Consider the following 16,421-nt stretch of genomic DNA (forward strand, 5'->3'; position numbering starts at 1 on the left):
GTTTGCCTTTCTTGGAATCTTTTAATTCTTTTTTAAAATGTTCATTTATCTCCTTAATTCAGCTCTACATCATAACTCCCAGCTACACAGACAGACTGCTTTGTTTATTCCAAATTGCTAACAATGCTTTTCTTATGAATTCTTTATTATATTTAGTTTCCTCATAACATAGGTAAGTGTGCCAACCTAGCTCCATCTCCATAAATATAGAAATCACCTTTATAAGAAAATTCCAAGATGGGCCTATTCACAAGAGGTATATCATAGAAAAGGAAAGGAAGAGACAGGAACATGGTTAATGTATGAGGATATCTTAACAAAATCAAGGGGAATAGATAAAATTAAAACAAGGAAAGAAATCATGAAAGTAGAACCAGATCTTAAATGGCTAAAATACTGGCAAGTAAGAGAAGATTTCAAAAAAGACATGGAAAGATAAGGAATAGAAAGGGAAATATACAAGTGTTTACTATGGTCTCTCTCTCTCTCTCTCTCTCTCTCTCTCTCTTTCTCGCACACACACACACACACACACACACACACAGGTTTGTGTAAACCAAATGCTGTATGTATTACTTGTTCTAGAAATTTGGAAGGTTGAGCTCAGATACAAGATTGGGTTTAGCAATATGGAAAATTGACAGTGAGACAAAAAAAAAATATCGAGAACAAAGTAGGCATTTCACCAACAAAAGGAAGAGGAGGAGGAAACTATTAAGCATCTGTTGCTACTTTTTGGAGGTTCACCATTAGGTCCTAGAACCATTGCAACCAAACAAGAAACCAACAATGCCTGCCTATAGCCCCTAGGAAGTTTCAGTGCACTTACAGCAGCCCTGCAATGCTTAGTCTATGGAAGAGGATAGGTTTCACCTGAGATCACTGGAATAACATCCAGACACTGTAATGCACTGACATTGGACAAAAAAATGCACATGGCTACTGCCTTGATGAATAATATCCCATATCTATGCCACTGAATCTCAGTTCTCACTCTCCATGAGAATTGTAGTTCCAGCAGCAATCATGGACAATCATTTCTACAGTTCACCAATTTCTTAAATTCTGGATGCAAAAAGCTATTCAGGAACCCTAACACCACCTCTCCTTTACTTACTGTCAAACCACAGGGCACTCTGAGTTTGCAACATATTGCTATGTTCATGTCAGCAGTGCTCAATCTTTGGTCCACTGGATGTTTTAGACTACCAACTCCCAGAAGCCCCAAGCCAGCATGGATAACAGACAAGGATTCTGAGCTTAAATCCAAAATATGTGGGATGACAAAGGTTGAGAACCACTGGTCTACACAATCTTACCTTCCTTCGTTGTCTTTGCAGTAAGGACAAGTACATGCTTCTCTGCGCGTTCTTCGGCCTTGTTGTGGCTGGGCGTCTGGACTAGTATCCCCTTCTTCCATGGTTGTTGCATCCTCAGCCAGCCCATCACCACCAGTACCATGAAGGCTCAGTTGGGTATTAGGATCACCTGGTAGGAAACATTTCAATTTTTACCACTATGAAAATGGTAACAAAAATCAAAACAGGGCAAAAATTTATCTGGTTAAAACTGAAAAAGAACCAGCACATCATTTATTTTAATTTCTGCAAATTAGTTCTCAGAGTGGCATCATACTTACAAACCTGTGGAGGAGAAGAAAAGCAGAGAGAAAGATACTCTGTGGTATAATTCAAAGAATTTATCTCCCAGTGCAATATACCACTGGTTACTAGGGATGGGGGGGGGGGGGGGAGAAGAAAGCGAGAATGTATCTTATGTGTGCTTCTTGGAAATGTGAAAAGATGCTTTCCATCTTGAATCTTAAGTGTGTGTCAAGCTTTACACAATTTATTCAACAAGACTGCACTGGGGTCTAGATTCTTATGGACTGTAAAGTCTTTTCCAAATATATTACTCATTATCATTTTGTTCAAGTTTCTTTGTTTAGGAACTTGCAAAAAATGCTGGGATTAACAAAAAGAGTATTGTTTAAAGTGTCTGTTAGTTGGAAATGATTGTAGAAGCACCCAGGGAGCTAATCTTAAAAACAGATGTGAACCATCCCAGCGATAAAGTGAGGAAAAGCAATAAATACAGCAGGCTGGGAGAGACAGTAGTTTAAGTAGTGCTCCTCTTAACAAAGATATCAGGTTTGAGGGGATTTTGGAGCTTGCTAGCTAGCTAATTACTGTGATAAGAGAAAAGATATATAAACTTGAAAAATGATCTCTTAACAAGCTGTGCACCACATTCTTTTTTCCCTCTTTTACAAAAGCCAATATCCAATTACAAAAACCATAGGAATTATAGTACACTGCTGATGAGTTTTCAAACGCAGGCAAGGAGATAAAACATTTCATAAAGGGAAGGGAGTCCTGCTGGAATGCGAAGCTTCCAAGCCTATCAATTTTTGTTTCCTTTTTATTGGGCCATATTTATGCTGTCATCTAATTGCTTCTTCTATAACTTCCACCTACACTTCCCAAATAGTTTATTTCCCTACAAGTCTCGCTACTTGATTATATTTATGCATGGGGGGGGGGGACCCACAGAAATTGTAACAGATGCAAAACACAGCAGGCTGAGCAATCTGTTTTCAGAGGCAATTAGCATATGCCAGTATGATGGTCCAGTGTGTGCTTCTGCTTTGGACTAAGAGTAAGGCATACCTAAAGCCTTTGGGAGTCTCACAAACATTATTTCATAGTTAGTGTTAGCAAAACTGTTTCCATTTAAAGAAGGATACATACTGTAATCACTATTTAAAGTCAAGATAGTCATTAGCTTGCAGTGCAAATGTTCAGAGCAATGGGACAAGACAGTGCTGGCTTATATGGAATGGGTTGGCACTGGGGCAATGCACTAAGGCAGCAAGAAGCAACCAGATGTTTTGGATTACAATTCTTATAAGAACAAGTAAACCTGGTCAGTGGCCATGAATTATGAGAACTGTAATCCAGATATGAGGTGTGTGTGTGGGGGGGTGGATATCAGGTTCTTTACTTCTGCACAGTAGATTACTTTCATCATGCATCTTGGCCTCAAATCAGAACAAAAATACAGCAAGCAAAAACCATCTCAGAAGACATCTGCACTGATTCTGCTCTTAGTTCATTGATTAACAGTTCGCTTATTATGCAGAGCAACTACTGTAAATTGCAGCATCCAGGGCCATTTCCTGCAGGGGGACACACTGGTCCCAAGCTGTCCTTCAAGATGGCAGGTCTTTGGCCCCTTTATTTTTTTGGCTTCCTTCCCACTGCCAGATTCATAATCAAAGGTAAGGATGCTTGCATATGTGTGTTCAACAGTGTGTGTGTGTGCGCGCACACACACATATAACAAAAATCTTGGCTGGTGAAGAGTCAAAATTAAGCTGCGCAAGCATTCTTTTTGAATGCTTGGGAAGGCCCACCTGATTTTCAGAGTAGTTAAAGGGAAAGCTTGCAAAACCACAAAGTCAGTAAAGGATGTTCCCTGAACTCTCCAAAAGGATTAGAAAAAACTTGTGGAAATTCACAGAAACTGTCGCCATAACAGAAGGGAAGATGTCACATAAAATCCTTGAGCAGGTAAAACCTCTGGCTGAAAACAGTTGATGCTCTAGCACAGTGGTTCCCAACCTTTGGTCCTCCAGATGCTTTGGACTTCAGCTTCCATGATTGCTGGGTGTTTGCCAAGTTGACTGGGGCTTCTGGGGCAAAAAGACCAAAACAAATGGAGGATCAAAGAGTGCGAACCACCGCGAAGACTCCATGATCTTTGAGTTTGGAGAAAAAATTAAAATGACAGGGTTTTGCAACAGCTCTTCTACCAGCCACATCATTTTTTTAAAATAAATTTTGCATAGGTTGATCTTTGCTTTGGTGAAAAAAACTTGATTGTATAAGTGCAGAATTATTTTATTCTCATACAAGATGGCTAACTATTACTATACAACAACAACAACAAGTTTAATGATTATTCATCTGACCATATCAATAGAACACTAAATAAAATTACAAAATACAAAATATAAAATACAAGATAAAAAAATATAAAAATATCTGCGTACATACAAAGATAAAACTGGATCACACCTAAAACTCATACTGGGGATTAAAACAGATACAGACTAAATAAAAGCAAATTTAATAAAATGGGATACTATACAGTCAACCCTGTGAATCCATTGATTCCTTATCCACAAATTCAAACATTCACGGCTTGAAATATATATATATATATATATATATATATATATATATATATATATATTCCAAATTGCAAGCCTTGATTTTGCCATTTTATAGCGAGGACACCACTTTACTATACCACTGTATATAATGGGACTTGAGCATCCATGGATTTTGGTATCCATGGGGGTCCTGGAATCAAACCCCAGCAGATAACAAGGCAGTAGTCTAGTATAAAACAGCACATAAACGCACTATACTCCCTGACAATCTCCAGCATACTCTTCTCAGTTGGAAAGAAACCCATTATGTAGTGCAGTCTATATTTCTGTTTAGTTAATAGTTAATAATTATGTGTTCTGGGGACTGGATATGAGTAACATTTGGCAGAGGAGCAACCTGCTAAGACTTTAGAGGCCGAACTTTGGACACGAGATTAATTGTACTTAATGATTTGAATCTACAGCTTCCAGTATCTTTTCATGATTATATTATTTTTAGATGGAAAAATTAACAGATCCTAGTCATTTGCTCTCAGCCTCAGAGGAAGGCAATGGCAAACTTCCACTGAATAAATCTTGCAAGACGAGTAGAAGGCACACATCAATAACCAAGTGAAAAAGAGTGAGTTAGACTAACTATTTGATAGCATTAGCCACTGTAGATTAAAATTCTTTGCTTCATTATAATTTAGTAATTATACTTTAATTAGTACAGTATTGTTAGTAACTGACCTCTTTCATAACAAACTCTCACTACTGACCTGACCGGTCACTTGCCACACAAAGAGGTTCTAACACAAAAAATGTTGGAAAGTTGCACAAACATGAGACCTGCACAACCAGTATGACTGAACTGTAAATGGTACACATTACAACTTTCTGCTATGTCAGTTTTATCACATCTACAGGAAATACTAGTTCCAAGTTAAAATTTAGAACTACCACAACACCAGTACTGCAAGCCAGGCTCCTGCAATGAAGCACTCTCCAGGTGTGTGTACTACAATTCTTGCCCCACTTCCACCTGTCATCTTTGTGCTTCCATAAAAACATCTTAACAAAAGAGTTTCAAATCTACTTCTGCCAAGTGTTAGGAACAAAATCCTGCTCCTGGCCTCTCGCATTCCTAAAACACCTAAGACATAAGCCACATCTACTCCTCCCAGTTTAAAAGTTTGAAGAAAGAATACACATAAGCACACAAAGCTATTTGCACGTACATGCATGTGTACACACATACTTACACTTAGAATATTAGACATTTGAGGCCCAATAACATCTTGAGGTGCAAAAATTCACTCCAGAAAAAGGAAACAGCCAAGAGTTGCAGCCCATTTCATATAGTAATAGAATGGTGGTTTCATCATTCAAAGGTGAATTCTGCTATAACAGGGTGGGCAAAGTATGACCTATGAACCTCATGTGGCCCCCAGAACCCATTATTGTGGCCCCCAAGTAATGAGGGTAGGGTTGCCATATCCCGCCGGGGGGCAGGACAATCCCGGTTTGGGCGGTGCCATCCCAGTCCCGGTCCGGCGCCCAAACCGGGACGGCCCCGCCCACCGCAGCCACCTCAGCCCCTGCGGCGGCTCCAAGGCCTTGCTGAGGCCTGGGAAGGCTCTCCGCGGTTGGAGCTCCGACCGCGGGGTCCTCCAAGGCCTCCGCGAGGCCAGGGAGGAGGAGAAGGCCGCTTCCCCTCGCGGCAATCGCCGCGATGAGGGGTGGCCCCCGCCTCCTTCCCGGCCTGGGAGCCGGCTGAGGCTTCTTCCCAGGCCGGGAGGAGGAGGAGGACGCTTCCCACCGCAGCGATCGCCGCGATGAGGGGCGGCCCCCGCCTCCTTCCCGGCCTGGGAGCCGGCCGAGGCTTCTTCCCAGGCCGGGAGGAGGAGGAGGACGCTTCCCACCGCAACGATCGCCGCGATGAGGGGCGGCCCCCGCCTCCTTCCCAGCCTGGGAGCCGGCCGAGGCTTCTTCCCAGGCCGGGAGGAGGAGGAGGACGCTTCCCACCGCAGCGATCGCCTCGATGGGAGCCGGCCTCTGCCTCCTTCCCGGCCTGGGAGCCAGGCCCAGGCTTCCTCCTAAGCCGGGGAGGAAGCGGAGACTGCTCTCATCGTGGCGATCGCCGCGATGGGAGCCGGCCTCTGCCTCCTTCCCGGCCTGGGAGGAAGCCTGGGCCGGCGATCGTGGAGCCACTTGAAGGCTTCGCCGGGGGCTTGGGAGACACTGTCTCCCAAGGCCCCGGCGAAGCCTTCAAGTGGCTCCGCGATTGCAGAGTCCTCCAAGGCCTCGCTGGGGACTGCGAGACGCTGTCTCCCAGGCCCCAGCGAGGCATTGGACAATGTTTTACAATGTAGGACCTTTTTCTTAAAATTTCCTGGCCAGGAATTTTTTTTTAAAAAAAAGGTCCTACATTTTAAAACATTGTCCTACATTATCCCGGTTTGGAGGTCCTCGGGGATGGCAACCCTAAATGAGGGGGGCAGCATTCCCACCTCATTTGGTGGCTCCCTGGCCCAGGGATCAAAAACAAGTTTTGCAGTTTTTAAAAATATATATTTTGCCCTGAATTGCTTCAAATTATTCACTCGGGGTGTGGAGTGTATTTCTACCATATTAGCCATACTTCGTGTGAGTGAAATAAACTGGATGGGAATGATCCATTTTAATTAGAAAATTACCTAGTGCTTTATTCTAGAAATGACAATCTAGAAAAAAACAGGGTGGCATTAACAGACGGCATGATGTAGTAATAACCATAAGAGTATATAATACAAGGCTTGCCCAAATTACCAACAATACTGCATGGGAAACCTATCAATATAACTATAAACCAAGTTTATGTTTCAACTACAGAGACAGAAGAGGAAGAAATTGAAATATTCTATGCTGGCATCCAGGAAGTAATTGATTACACACCAAACAGGACACGCTGATAATCAGAGGTGACTGGGATTCAAAAGCAGGAAACAGCAGAACCAACAATTGTAGGATAAGTTGCCCTAGGATCAAGAAACAAGAGTGACTTATCTAATTTTATGAAGCAAAATCCAATCCCCAAAATAGGATACCAGGGATTGTCACTATTGGACCACTGCACTAATCTCCTTGTAAGCAAAATGATGCTCAAAATTTTAGGAGATAGGGTATTATCATATCTGCAGTGAGAAATGCGACATCCAAACTGGTTTAAAAATAAAGAGACACTAGAAATCATATTGCAAACATACTCTAATAAAACACAACCAAAAAATTCAGAAGAAAATTAGCCTGTGCTTTATAATGACAGCAAAGCATCCGAGTATGAAATCATGAAAAACTATGGATCAGAGAGTAAAGAATAGGATTTCTGGGCTCTCAATGTTTGTTTTATGTTTGACCATATGGAAAAGCATTAATAATGGCATTCCCCATTCAAAGTAACATAACACACTACTGTTTCAGGATTCTTTTCACCACATTTCGCTGCCTGTTAAGATGAGCCCTTAGTGAGTCCAGCTTCAGCTTACACTATCATTATTAGGTGTTAGTTGTTAAAATCATGTAAACTATCTGCATTTTTTATATTGCAATTTTACTGTATATAAAAATGAGGGTAGATCCTCACTTCTCTTTAGTGCATTACTTTTCAACTGCTGTAAATTTATATTGTAATAGTGGCCAGCAGCAACCAGTTTTGGCTTATTGCAACCAAGGCATTTATTTTAGTTGAAAGAATTTTGTCAGTCACTTATTCTGTAAGACCAATGGCATAAATCATCCCATGTTTGATAAGTTATTTGTTATGTATCAAATGACACATGCTACCTTCTCTGAACAGGCTTACATTTCTAACACACAGGGTCTGTTGATAATATCTTTCAAGAGGTAGTAATAGAAACATGATGACAAGTACAGTGATAGGAAATAGGACACTTCAGTCTCCATGGCTAAAAGTCAATACAAGTGTCATGTGTGGGGGGAAAAACAGTATCATTCATCATATACCCTTTATCAAGCCTGGTAGTCTATAGTTGTCTCCAGAGACAGAAAATCCAGATGATTATTGTAGGCACTACTGCACTGTGGCAAGTATTTAACTTCATTGAAGCTACATATCCAAATTTATAAATACAAACTTAGGTTAAATTACCCACAGTAATATTAGTAAGGCAAAAGACTGAACCATAAAAAAAGGCCTTACAATATCTGTTGTGCATCATACTGAATGTCTGTACAGAGTTAAAGTAAGAATATGAGTTGTCTGGTAATCTAGTTCCATGCAAAAACATATTTTCCTTATATAAAAACACTTTGCTAATTCAAAATCCTGTACACTATAGAAGCAGGAAAATTGCATCCCACTAGAGCAGGGGTAGGCAACCTTTTTGAGCCGGGGGCCGGGTTGCTGTCCCTCAGGCGACTGGGGGGCCGAAGCTGGGGGGTGGAGCTTCGACCCTCTGGGGCGGGGCCACGTGCCAGGGGTGGAGCTTCCACCCTCTGGGGCGGGGCCACATGCCGGGGGTGGAGCTTCCACCCTCCGGGGTGGGGCTGTGTGCTGGGGGTGGAGCTTCCACCCTCCAGGGGCGGGGCCGCATGCCGGGGGCGGAGCTTCCACCCTCCGGGGGCCAGGCCTCCCCATTTTTGCTGGCCCCTGACGGGGCCCTAGGCCCCGTCAGAGACCAGCAAAAAAGCTGGGGGCTCCCAGGGCGGCAGGGGGCCCTGCAGGAGGGCTCCCAGGGTGGCAGGGGGCCTCTGCAGGGCCCCAGGGATGGCAGAGGGCCCTGCAGAGGCCCCCTGCCACCCTGGGAGCCCTCCTGCAGTGCCCCAGGGATGGCAGAGGGCCCTGCAGAGGCCCCCTGCCACCCTGGGAGCCCTAAAGCAGGGCCCCAGGGATGGCAGCGGGCCCCGCAGAGGCCCCCTGCTGCCCTGGGAGCCCTCCTGCAGGGCCCCAGGGATGGCAGAGGGCCCTGCAGAGGCCCCCTGCCACCCTGGTAGCCCTAAAGCAGGGCCCCAGGGATGGCAGAGGGCCCCGCAGAGGCCCCCTGCCGCCCTGGGAGCCCTAAAGCAGGGCCCCAGGGATGGCAGCGGGCCCCGCAGAGGCCCCCTGCCACCCTGGGAGCCCTCCTGCAGGGCCCCAGGGACGGCAGAGGGCCCTGCAGAGGCCCCCTGCCACCCTGGGAGCCCTCCTGCAGGGCCCCAGGGATGGCAGAGGGCCCTGCAGAGGCCCCCTGCCACCCTGGTAGCCCTAAAGCAGGGCCCCAGGGATGGCAGCGGGCCCCGCAGAGGCCCCCTGCTGCCCTGGGAGCCCTCCTGCAGGGCCCCAGGGATGGCAGAGGGCCCTGCAGAGGCCCCCTGCCACCCTGGTAGCCCTAAAGCAGGGCCCCAGGGATGGCAGAGGGCCCCGCAGAGGCCCCCTGCCGCCCTGGGAGCCCTCCTGCAGGGCCCCAGGGATGGCAGAGGGCCCTGCAGAGGCCCCCTGCCGCCCTGGGAGCCCTAAAGCAGGGCCCCAAGGATGGCACCGGCCCCGCAGAGGCCCCCTGCCACCCTGGGAGCCCTCCTGCAGGGCCCCAGGGATGGCAGAGGGCCCTGCAGAGGCCCCCTGCCACCCTGGTAGCCCTAAAGCAGGGCCCCAGGGATGGCGCCCCAGGGATGGCAGAGGGCCCTGCAGAGGCCCCCTGCCGCCCTGGGAGCCCTAAAGCAGGGCCCCAAGGATGGCACCGGCCCCGCAGAGGCCCCCTGCCACCCTGGGAGCCCTCCTGCAGGGCCCCAGGGATGGCAGAGGGCCCTGCAGAGGCCCCCTGCCACCCTGGTAGCCCTAAAGCAGGGCCCCAGGGATGGCAGAGGGCCCCGCAGAGGCCCCCTGCCGCCCTGGGAGCCCTAAAGCAGGGCCCCAGGGATGGCAGCGGGCCCCACAGAGGCCCTCTGCCATCCCTGGGGCCCTGCAGGAGGGCTCCCAGGGTGGCAGGGGGCCCTGCAGAGGCCCCCTGCCACCCTGGGAGCCCTAAAGCAGGGCCCCAGGGATGGCAGAGGGCCCTGCAGAGGCCCCCTGCCGCCCTGGGAGCCCTAAAGCAGGGCCCCAGGGATGGCAGCGGGCCCCACAGAGGCCCTCTGCCATCCCTGGGGCCCTGCAGGAGGGCTCCCAGGGTGGCAGGGGGCCTCTGCAGGGCCCCAGGGATGGCAGAGGGCCCTGCAGAGGCCCCCTGCCACCCTGGGAGCCCTCCTGCAGTGCCCCAGGGATGGCAGAGGGCCCTGCAGAGGCCCCCTGCCACCCTGGGAGCCCTAAAGCAGGGCCCCAGGGATGGCAGCGGGCCCCGCAGAGGCCCCCTGCTGCCCTGGGAGCCCTCCTGCAGGGCCCCAGGGATGGCAGAGGGCCCTGCAGAGGCCCCCTGCCACCCTGGTAGCCCTAAAGCAGGGCCCCAGGGATGGCAGAGGGCCCCGCAGAGGCCCCCTGCCGCCCTGGGAGCCCTAAAGCAGGGCCCCAGGGATGGCAGCGGGCCCCGCAGAGGCCCCCTGCCACCCTGGGAGCCCTCCTGCAGGGCCCCAGGGACGGCAGAGGGCCCTGCAGAGGCCCCCTGCCACCCTGGGAGCCCTCCTGCAGGGCCCCAGGGATGGCAGAGGGCCCTGCAGAGGCCCCCTGCCACCCTGGTAGCCCTAAAGCAGGGCCCCAGGGATGGCAGCGGGCCCCGCAGAGGCCCCCTGCTGCCCTGGGAGCCCTCCTGCAGGGCCCCAGGGATGGCAGAGGGCCCTGCAGAGGCCCCCTGCCACCCTGGTAGCCCTAAAGCAGGGCCCCAGGGATGGCAGAGGGCCCCGCAGAGGCCCCCTGCCGCCCTGGGAGCCCTCCTGCAGGGCCCCAGGGATGGCAGAGGGCCCTGCAGAGGCCCCCTGCCGCCCTGGGAGCCCTAAAGCAGGGCCCCAAGGATGGCACCGGCCCCGCAGAGGCCCCCTGCCACCCTGGGAGCCCTCCTGCAGGGCCCCAGGGATGGCAGAGGGCCCTGCAGAGGCCCCCTGCCACCCTGGTAGCCCTAAAGCAGGGCCCCAGGGATGGCGCCCCAGGGATGGCAGAGGGCCCTGCAGAGGCCCCCTGCCGCCCTGGGAGCCCTAAAGCAGGGCCCCAAGGATGGCACCGGCCCCGCAGAGGCCCCCTGCCACCCTGGGAGCCCTCCTGCAGGGCCCCAGGGATGGCAGAGGGCCCTGCAGAGGCCCCCTGCCACCCTGGTAGCCCTAAAGCAGGGCCCCAGGGATGGCAGAGGGCCCCGCAGAGGCCCCCTGCCGCCCTGGGAGCCCTAAAGCAGGGCCCCAGGGATGGCAGCGGGCCCCACAGAGGCCCTCTGCCATCCCTGGGGCCCTGCAGGAGGGCTCCCAGGGTGGCAGGGGGCCCTGCAGAGGCCCCCTGCCACCCTGGGAGCCCTAAAGCAGGGCCCCAGGGATGGCAGAGGGCCCTGCAGAGGCCCCCTGCCGCCCTGGGAGCCCTAAAGCAGGGCCCCAGGGATGGCAGCGGGCCCCACAGAGGCCCTCTGCCATCCCTGGGGCCCTGCAGGAGGGCTCCCAGGGTGGCAGGGGGCCTCTGCAGGGCCCCAGGGATGGCAGAGGGCCCTGCAGAGGCCCCCTGCCACCCTGGGAGCCCTCCTGCAGTGCCCCAGGGATGGCAGAGGGCCCTGCAGAGGCCCCCTGCCACCCTGGGAGCCCTAAAGCAGGGCCCCAGGGATGGCAGCGGGCCCCGCAGAGGCCCCCTGCTGCCCTGGGAGCCCTCCTGCAGGGCCCCAGGGATGGCAGAGGGCCCTGCAGAGGCCCCCTGCCACCCTGGTAGCCCTAAAGCAGGGCCCCAGGGATGGCAGAGGGCCCCGCAGAGGCCCCCTGCCGCCCTGGGAGCCCTAAAGCAGGGCCCCAGGGATGGCAGCGGGCCCCGCAGAGGCCCCCTGCCACCCTGGGAGCCCTCCTGCAGGGCCCCAGGGACGGCAGAGGGCCCTGCAGAGGCCCCCTGCCACCCTGGGAGCCCTCCTGCAGGGCCCCAGGGATGGCAGAGGGCCCTGCAGAGGCCCCCTGCCACCCTGGTAGCCCTAAAGCAGGGCCCCAGGGATGGCAGCGGGCCCCGCAGAGGCCCCCTGCTGCCCTGGGAGCCCTCCTGCAGGGCCCCAGGGATGGCAGAGGGCCCTGCAGAGGCCCCCTGCCACCCTGGTAGCCCTAAAGCAGGGCCCCAGGGATGGCAGAGGGCCCCGCAGAGGCCCCCTGCCGCCCTGGGAGCCCTCCTGCAGGGCCCCAGGGATGGCAGAGGGCCCTGCAGAGGCCCCCTGCCGCCCTGGGAGCCCTAAAGCAGGGCCCCAAGGATGGCACCGGCCCCGCAGAGGCCCCCTGCCACCCTGGGAGCCCTCCTGCAGGGCCCCAGGGATGGCAGAGGGCCCTGCAGAGGCCCCCTGCCACCCTGGTAGCCCTAAAGCAGGGCCCCAGGGATGGCAGAGGGCCCCGCAGAGGCCCCCTGCCGCCCTGGGAGCCCTCCTGCAGGGCCCCAGGGATGGCAGAGGGCCCTGCAGAGGCCCCCTGCCGCCCTGGGAGCCCTAAAGCAGGGCCCCAAGGATGGCACCGGCCCCGCAGAGGCCCCCTGCCACCCTGGGAGCCCTCCTGCAGGGCCCCAGGGATGGCAGAGGGCCCTGCAGAGGCCCCCTGCCACCCTGGTAGCCCTAAAGCAGGGCCCCAGGGATGGCAGAGGGCCCCGCAGAGGCCCCCTGCCGCCCTGGGAGCCCTAAAGCAGGGCCCCAGGGATGGCAGCGGGCCCCACAGAGGCCCTCTGCCATCCCTGGGGCCCTGCAGGAGGGCTCCCAGGGTGGCAGGGGGCCCTGCAGAGGCCCCCTGCCACCCTGGGAGCCCTAAAGCAGGGCCCCAGGGATGGCAGAGGGCCCTGCAGAGGCCCCCTGCCGCCCTGGGAGCCCTAAAGCAGGGCCCCAGGGATGGCAGCGGGCCCCACAGAGGCCCTCTGCCATCCCTGGGGCCCTGCAGGAGGGCTCCCAGGGTGGCAGGGGGCCCTGCAGAGGCCCCCTGCCACCCTGGGAGCCCTAAAGCAGGGCCCCAGGGATGGCAGAGGGCCCTGCAGAGGCCCCCTGCCGCCCTGGGAGCCCGCCTGGAGGGTCCCAGAGACGGCAGCGGGCCTCCCAGAGGCCCCCTGCCACCCTGGGAGCCCTCCTGGAGGGTCCCAGAGACGGCAGCGGGCCTCCCAGAGGCCCCCTGCCGCCCTGGGAGCCCTCCTGGAGGGTCCCAGAGATGGTAGCGGGCCTCCTAGAGGCCCGCCGCCATTGCCGCTGCTGCCGCGGCGGCCACTCTGGGCGCCGCCATTTTGGGCGAAAAAATGGCGGCGCCCATAGCCCCAGAGGCCGCTATGGGCGCCGGCTTTTTTTCGCCCAAAATGGCAGGGAAGGTCGCGCGAGACTTCGCCGCCATTTTGCCGCCCAAAATGGCGGCGCCCAGAGCGGCGAAAAGCCGCGACGGGCGGCCGCGGCCGCGGCAGGGGCAGCCGGGGGCCGGCGGCCAGGCCTTCGCGGGCCGCATCCGGCCCGCGGGCCGGAGGTTGCCGACCCCTGCACTAGAGAGATGAGTGGCTCAGTAGTTAAGATGCCGATTCTGATGATGGGAAGATCAGAAGGTTGGCAGTTCGAGGCTTGAGTGCTGCCTGGTGGGGTGAGCTCCTGTCACTATCCCAGTTTCTGCCAACCTAGAAGTTTGGAAGCATGCAAATACAAGTAGATAAATAGGTACCATTTCTCAGTGGGAAGGTAACAGCCTTCAGTGCGGTCATGCTGGCCACATGACCACCAGAGCAGTCCTCGGACAATGCTGCTCTGCGGCTTAGAAAAGGAGATGAGAACCACCCCCTACAGTTGGTTATGACTACACATTCATGTCAAGGGATTACCTTTACAGAGACAATATTTTAAAAGCAACTTGAAAGCAGTAGAGTTAATCTTTGAGAAAAAACTCAATTTTAGAAGTCCAACCTTCTCCAAAACTGGGCTCAGCCGCCTGTTTTGTACTAAGAATTACACTAGAAAGAAGGAAGAGGCACTAGAGTCCATCTGGGTATTTAGGTATGTATAATCTCAAAAATTGTTGGTTGAAAGTACAGCTAATAGAAAAAGCCCCTTTGCCATTTTCCCTCTCTTAAACAGTTAACTATAAAGCTTGAATTATCTCTTTTAAAAAAATGATCTACACTTGAATTGAATGAATTAAAGCTGAAAACTTTCTCTATACCCAAACCTGCCCCTCTCCCCTGCCCCCGCAGGCTTCATGTCAAAAACCAAATCAAGGTTGGCTAGTCAGAGATTCCTCTTGCGCCATGTTACATGTAGCCATCTTAGTTTTGGAACTCGAAAGTGGGGTGTACTTTCAGAGATGGCCTGTATTACAGCAGAGAAATAGTTTAGTCTGAGTTCTATCTAAATGATAATTAATAACATGAAAATAAGGGGTAACGTGGTTAGGACCATAGTCAATATGAGAAATCTCACAATTAAGATGGTTTCTTATCATTTTTCCTTTTCATCTCAATGGTAACATTACAGAACAAAGAGTCCCATGACACCTTTAAAACGAACAGATAAAATACAGCTTGATCTTTTGTGGATTACACAGGCCATTCCACAAAGGTACAGAGGTCTCTCTCTGTATGTGCCCACAGCTAGAGTGTAATGTTGACAGTGAGGTCAGCAAATTTTGATGTAGGAAGTAACTACAATGACTATTCTGGCTCAAGCAGTCATAATTACCTAGTAGGTAAAGCCCTAATTAAGGTCTGTAGTTTCAGTGCTGTTTAATATAAGCTTGCCCCATTACATATTTTATACACATGATGCATATTGCTAGGTATACAAAATAGCTGTGCTGGCTTTTGTGCCTGACAATTTCCTTAGAACCCCCATATGGTCCTACCTTTATTTCTCTGTACAAATTCTAATAGGTTTTCTTTCACCACCAACCACAATCAATGACTTTAGACTGTAAAGTGCATTTGCTTACATTCATCACTTGATATCCACATGCCTCTCATCATTCTGTTCTGTGCCCATCAAACTTTTAGTTTGAAAGTTTCCTTCTGCGTTTGCTGTAAAGCACCATATGTATAAATGGTGCTGCAAATGTAAAAATAGTAATGAAAGGTAAGAAAACAGAAGTACTTGCCTCACCGAACAGAAATCTTTCTTTTATTACTCTACAATAATTAAGAGCTATGGTGTACCCAGATGTAAGCTAGTGACTGGAACAGACGAAGAATTCACTGGCTTCCATCCCGTAACTAATCAGATTTTAGTAGTTATCTCTCTTGCTAGACTGTAAATTACACTTTTTGATGACAAATGCTTAAAGTTATTCAGTCTGTGCTCATTTCCCAGTGAATGTCTTTGACTATTGCAAGTCTGAACAAAAGAAACACAAAAGTTTCCAGTTCAAGACATTCATAATTTATTCAGAGAGTTAAACCATGGGGTTTTTGTTGTTGTTGTTTGGTTCCAGTATGGGTTCAACTGCCAATATTCTGGTTCAGTTACACTTTAAACCTGTGTTTCTCAGGTTATCTGATGTGGGGAGTCAGCTATTCATCTTTCCCCGACATGCCAGGGACCAGCGCATATTGGTGTCCACTGGTTACAACTGTTTCTTTCTTCCTTTCAATGGCTCTGGTCCAGTACAAGGACTACCACCTTGAGTAGCATCAATTTAAACCACTGAATCAAAAGAAAAGGAAAGAAAACAAGCCCCCCCCACCCCACCCCACCAATTCAGTTCTAGTGCAAAGAAAAAAACCATAATTCACATTATAATACTGGCTTACAAAGTAAAGTAGAACAGGTTCACACAAGTAAAGTATTAATTCTAACAGCTAAGTGTATGAGGAACATATGAAATAAAAATTGGACACAGTTAAGTTAAGTTAGTAACATGCACTTAACTTCTACTACAGTACTCAATTCTAGAAACTATTTCCTAAAGAACTGACAGATAAGGTCTTTGCCCTACCTCCTTCTCCCCCTATATCTTTATAAGAACATAGTTTTGAAGACAAAGACAAAGTGTGTAGCTTACAATACACTTGTTTAGTGTCTTTTCACATTGGTGCCCTTAGTTCAGACTTCATTCTGAACTGATAGTGAGATCTTTTAGGTGCAGAGATTTTAAAATAGTGGATAAAGTTCTGTTCAGGAAAATATCTAAGGAGTGACTTCTTGACAAACAAAGGAACTTGAAGAGTGCCAACAATAATAAGTTACCACACTGCATC

At 51.4% G+C, this 16,421-nt stretch overlaps 1 protein-coding gene across 2 annotated transcripts in view; it reads right to left on the reverse strand.

The window, feature by feature from the left end:
- SP1 (Sp1 transcription factor) overlaps nt 1-16,421 on the reverse strand; it is a 47,370-nt gene that overhangs the window by 10,958 nt on the left and 19,991 nt on the right. For both annotated transcript variants that reach the window (XM_089481555.1, XM_089481564.1), the window contains exon 4: nt 1,320-1,488. In XM_089481555.1, coding sequence (XP_089337681.1) covers nt 1,320-1,488 — 169 coding nt within the window. The remainder of the gene's footprint in view (nt 1-1,319; nt 1,489-16,421) is intronic.

The sequence above is a fragment of the Sceloporus occidentalis genome, unplaced genomic scaffold, assembly GCF_023333645.1.
Source record: "Sceloporus occidentalis isolate IW3139 unplaced genomic scaffold, rSceOcc1.0.p SCAF_1, whole genome shotgun sequence".
In the NCBI taxonomy this organism is placed as follows: Eukaryota; Metazoa; Chordata; class Lepidosauria; order Squamata; family Phrynosomatidae; genus Sceloporus; species Sceloporus occidentalis.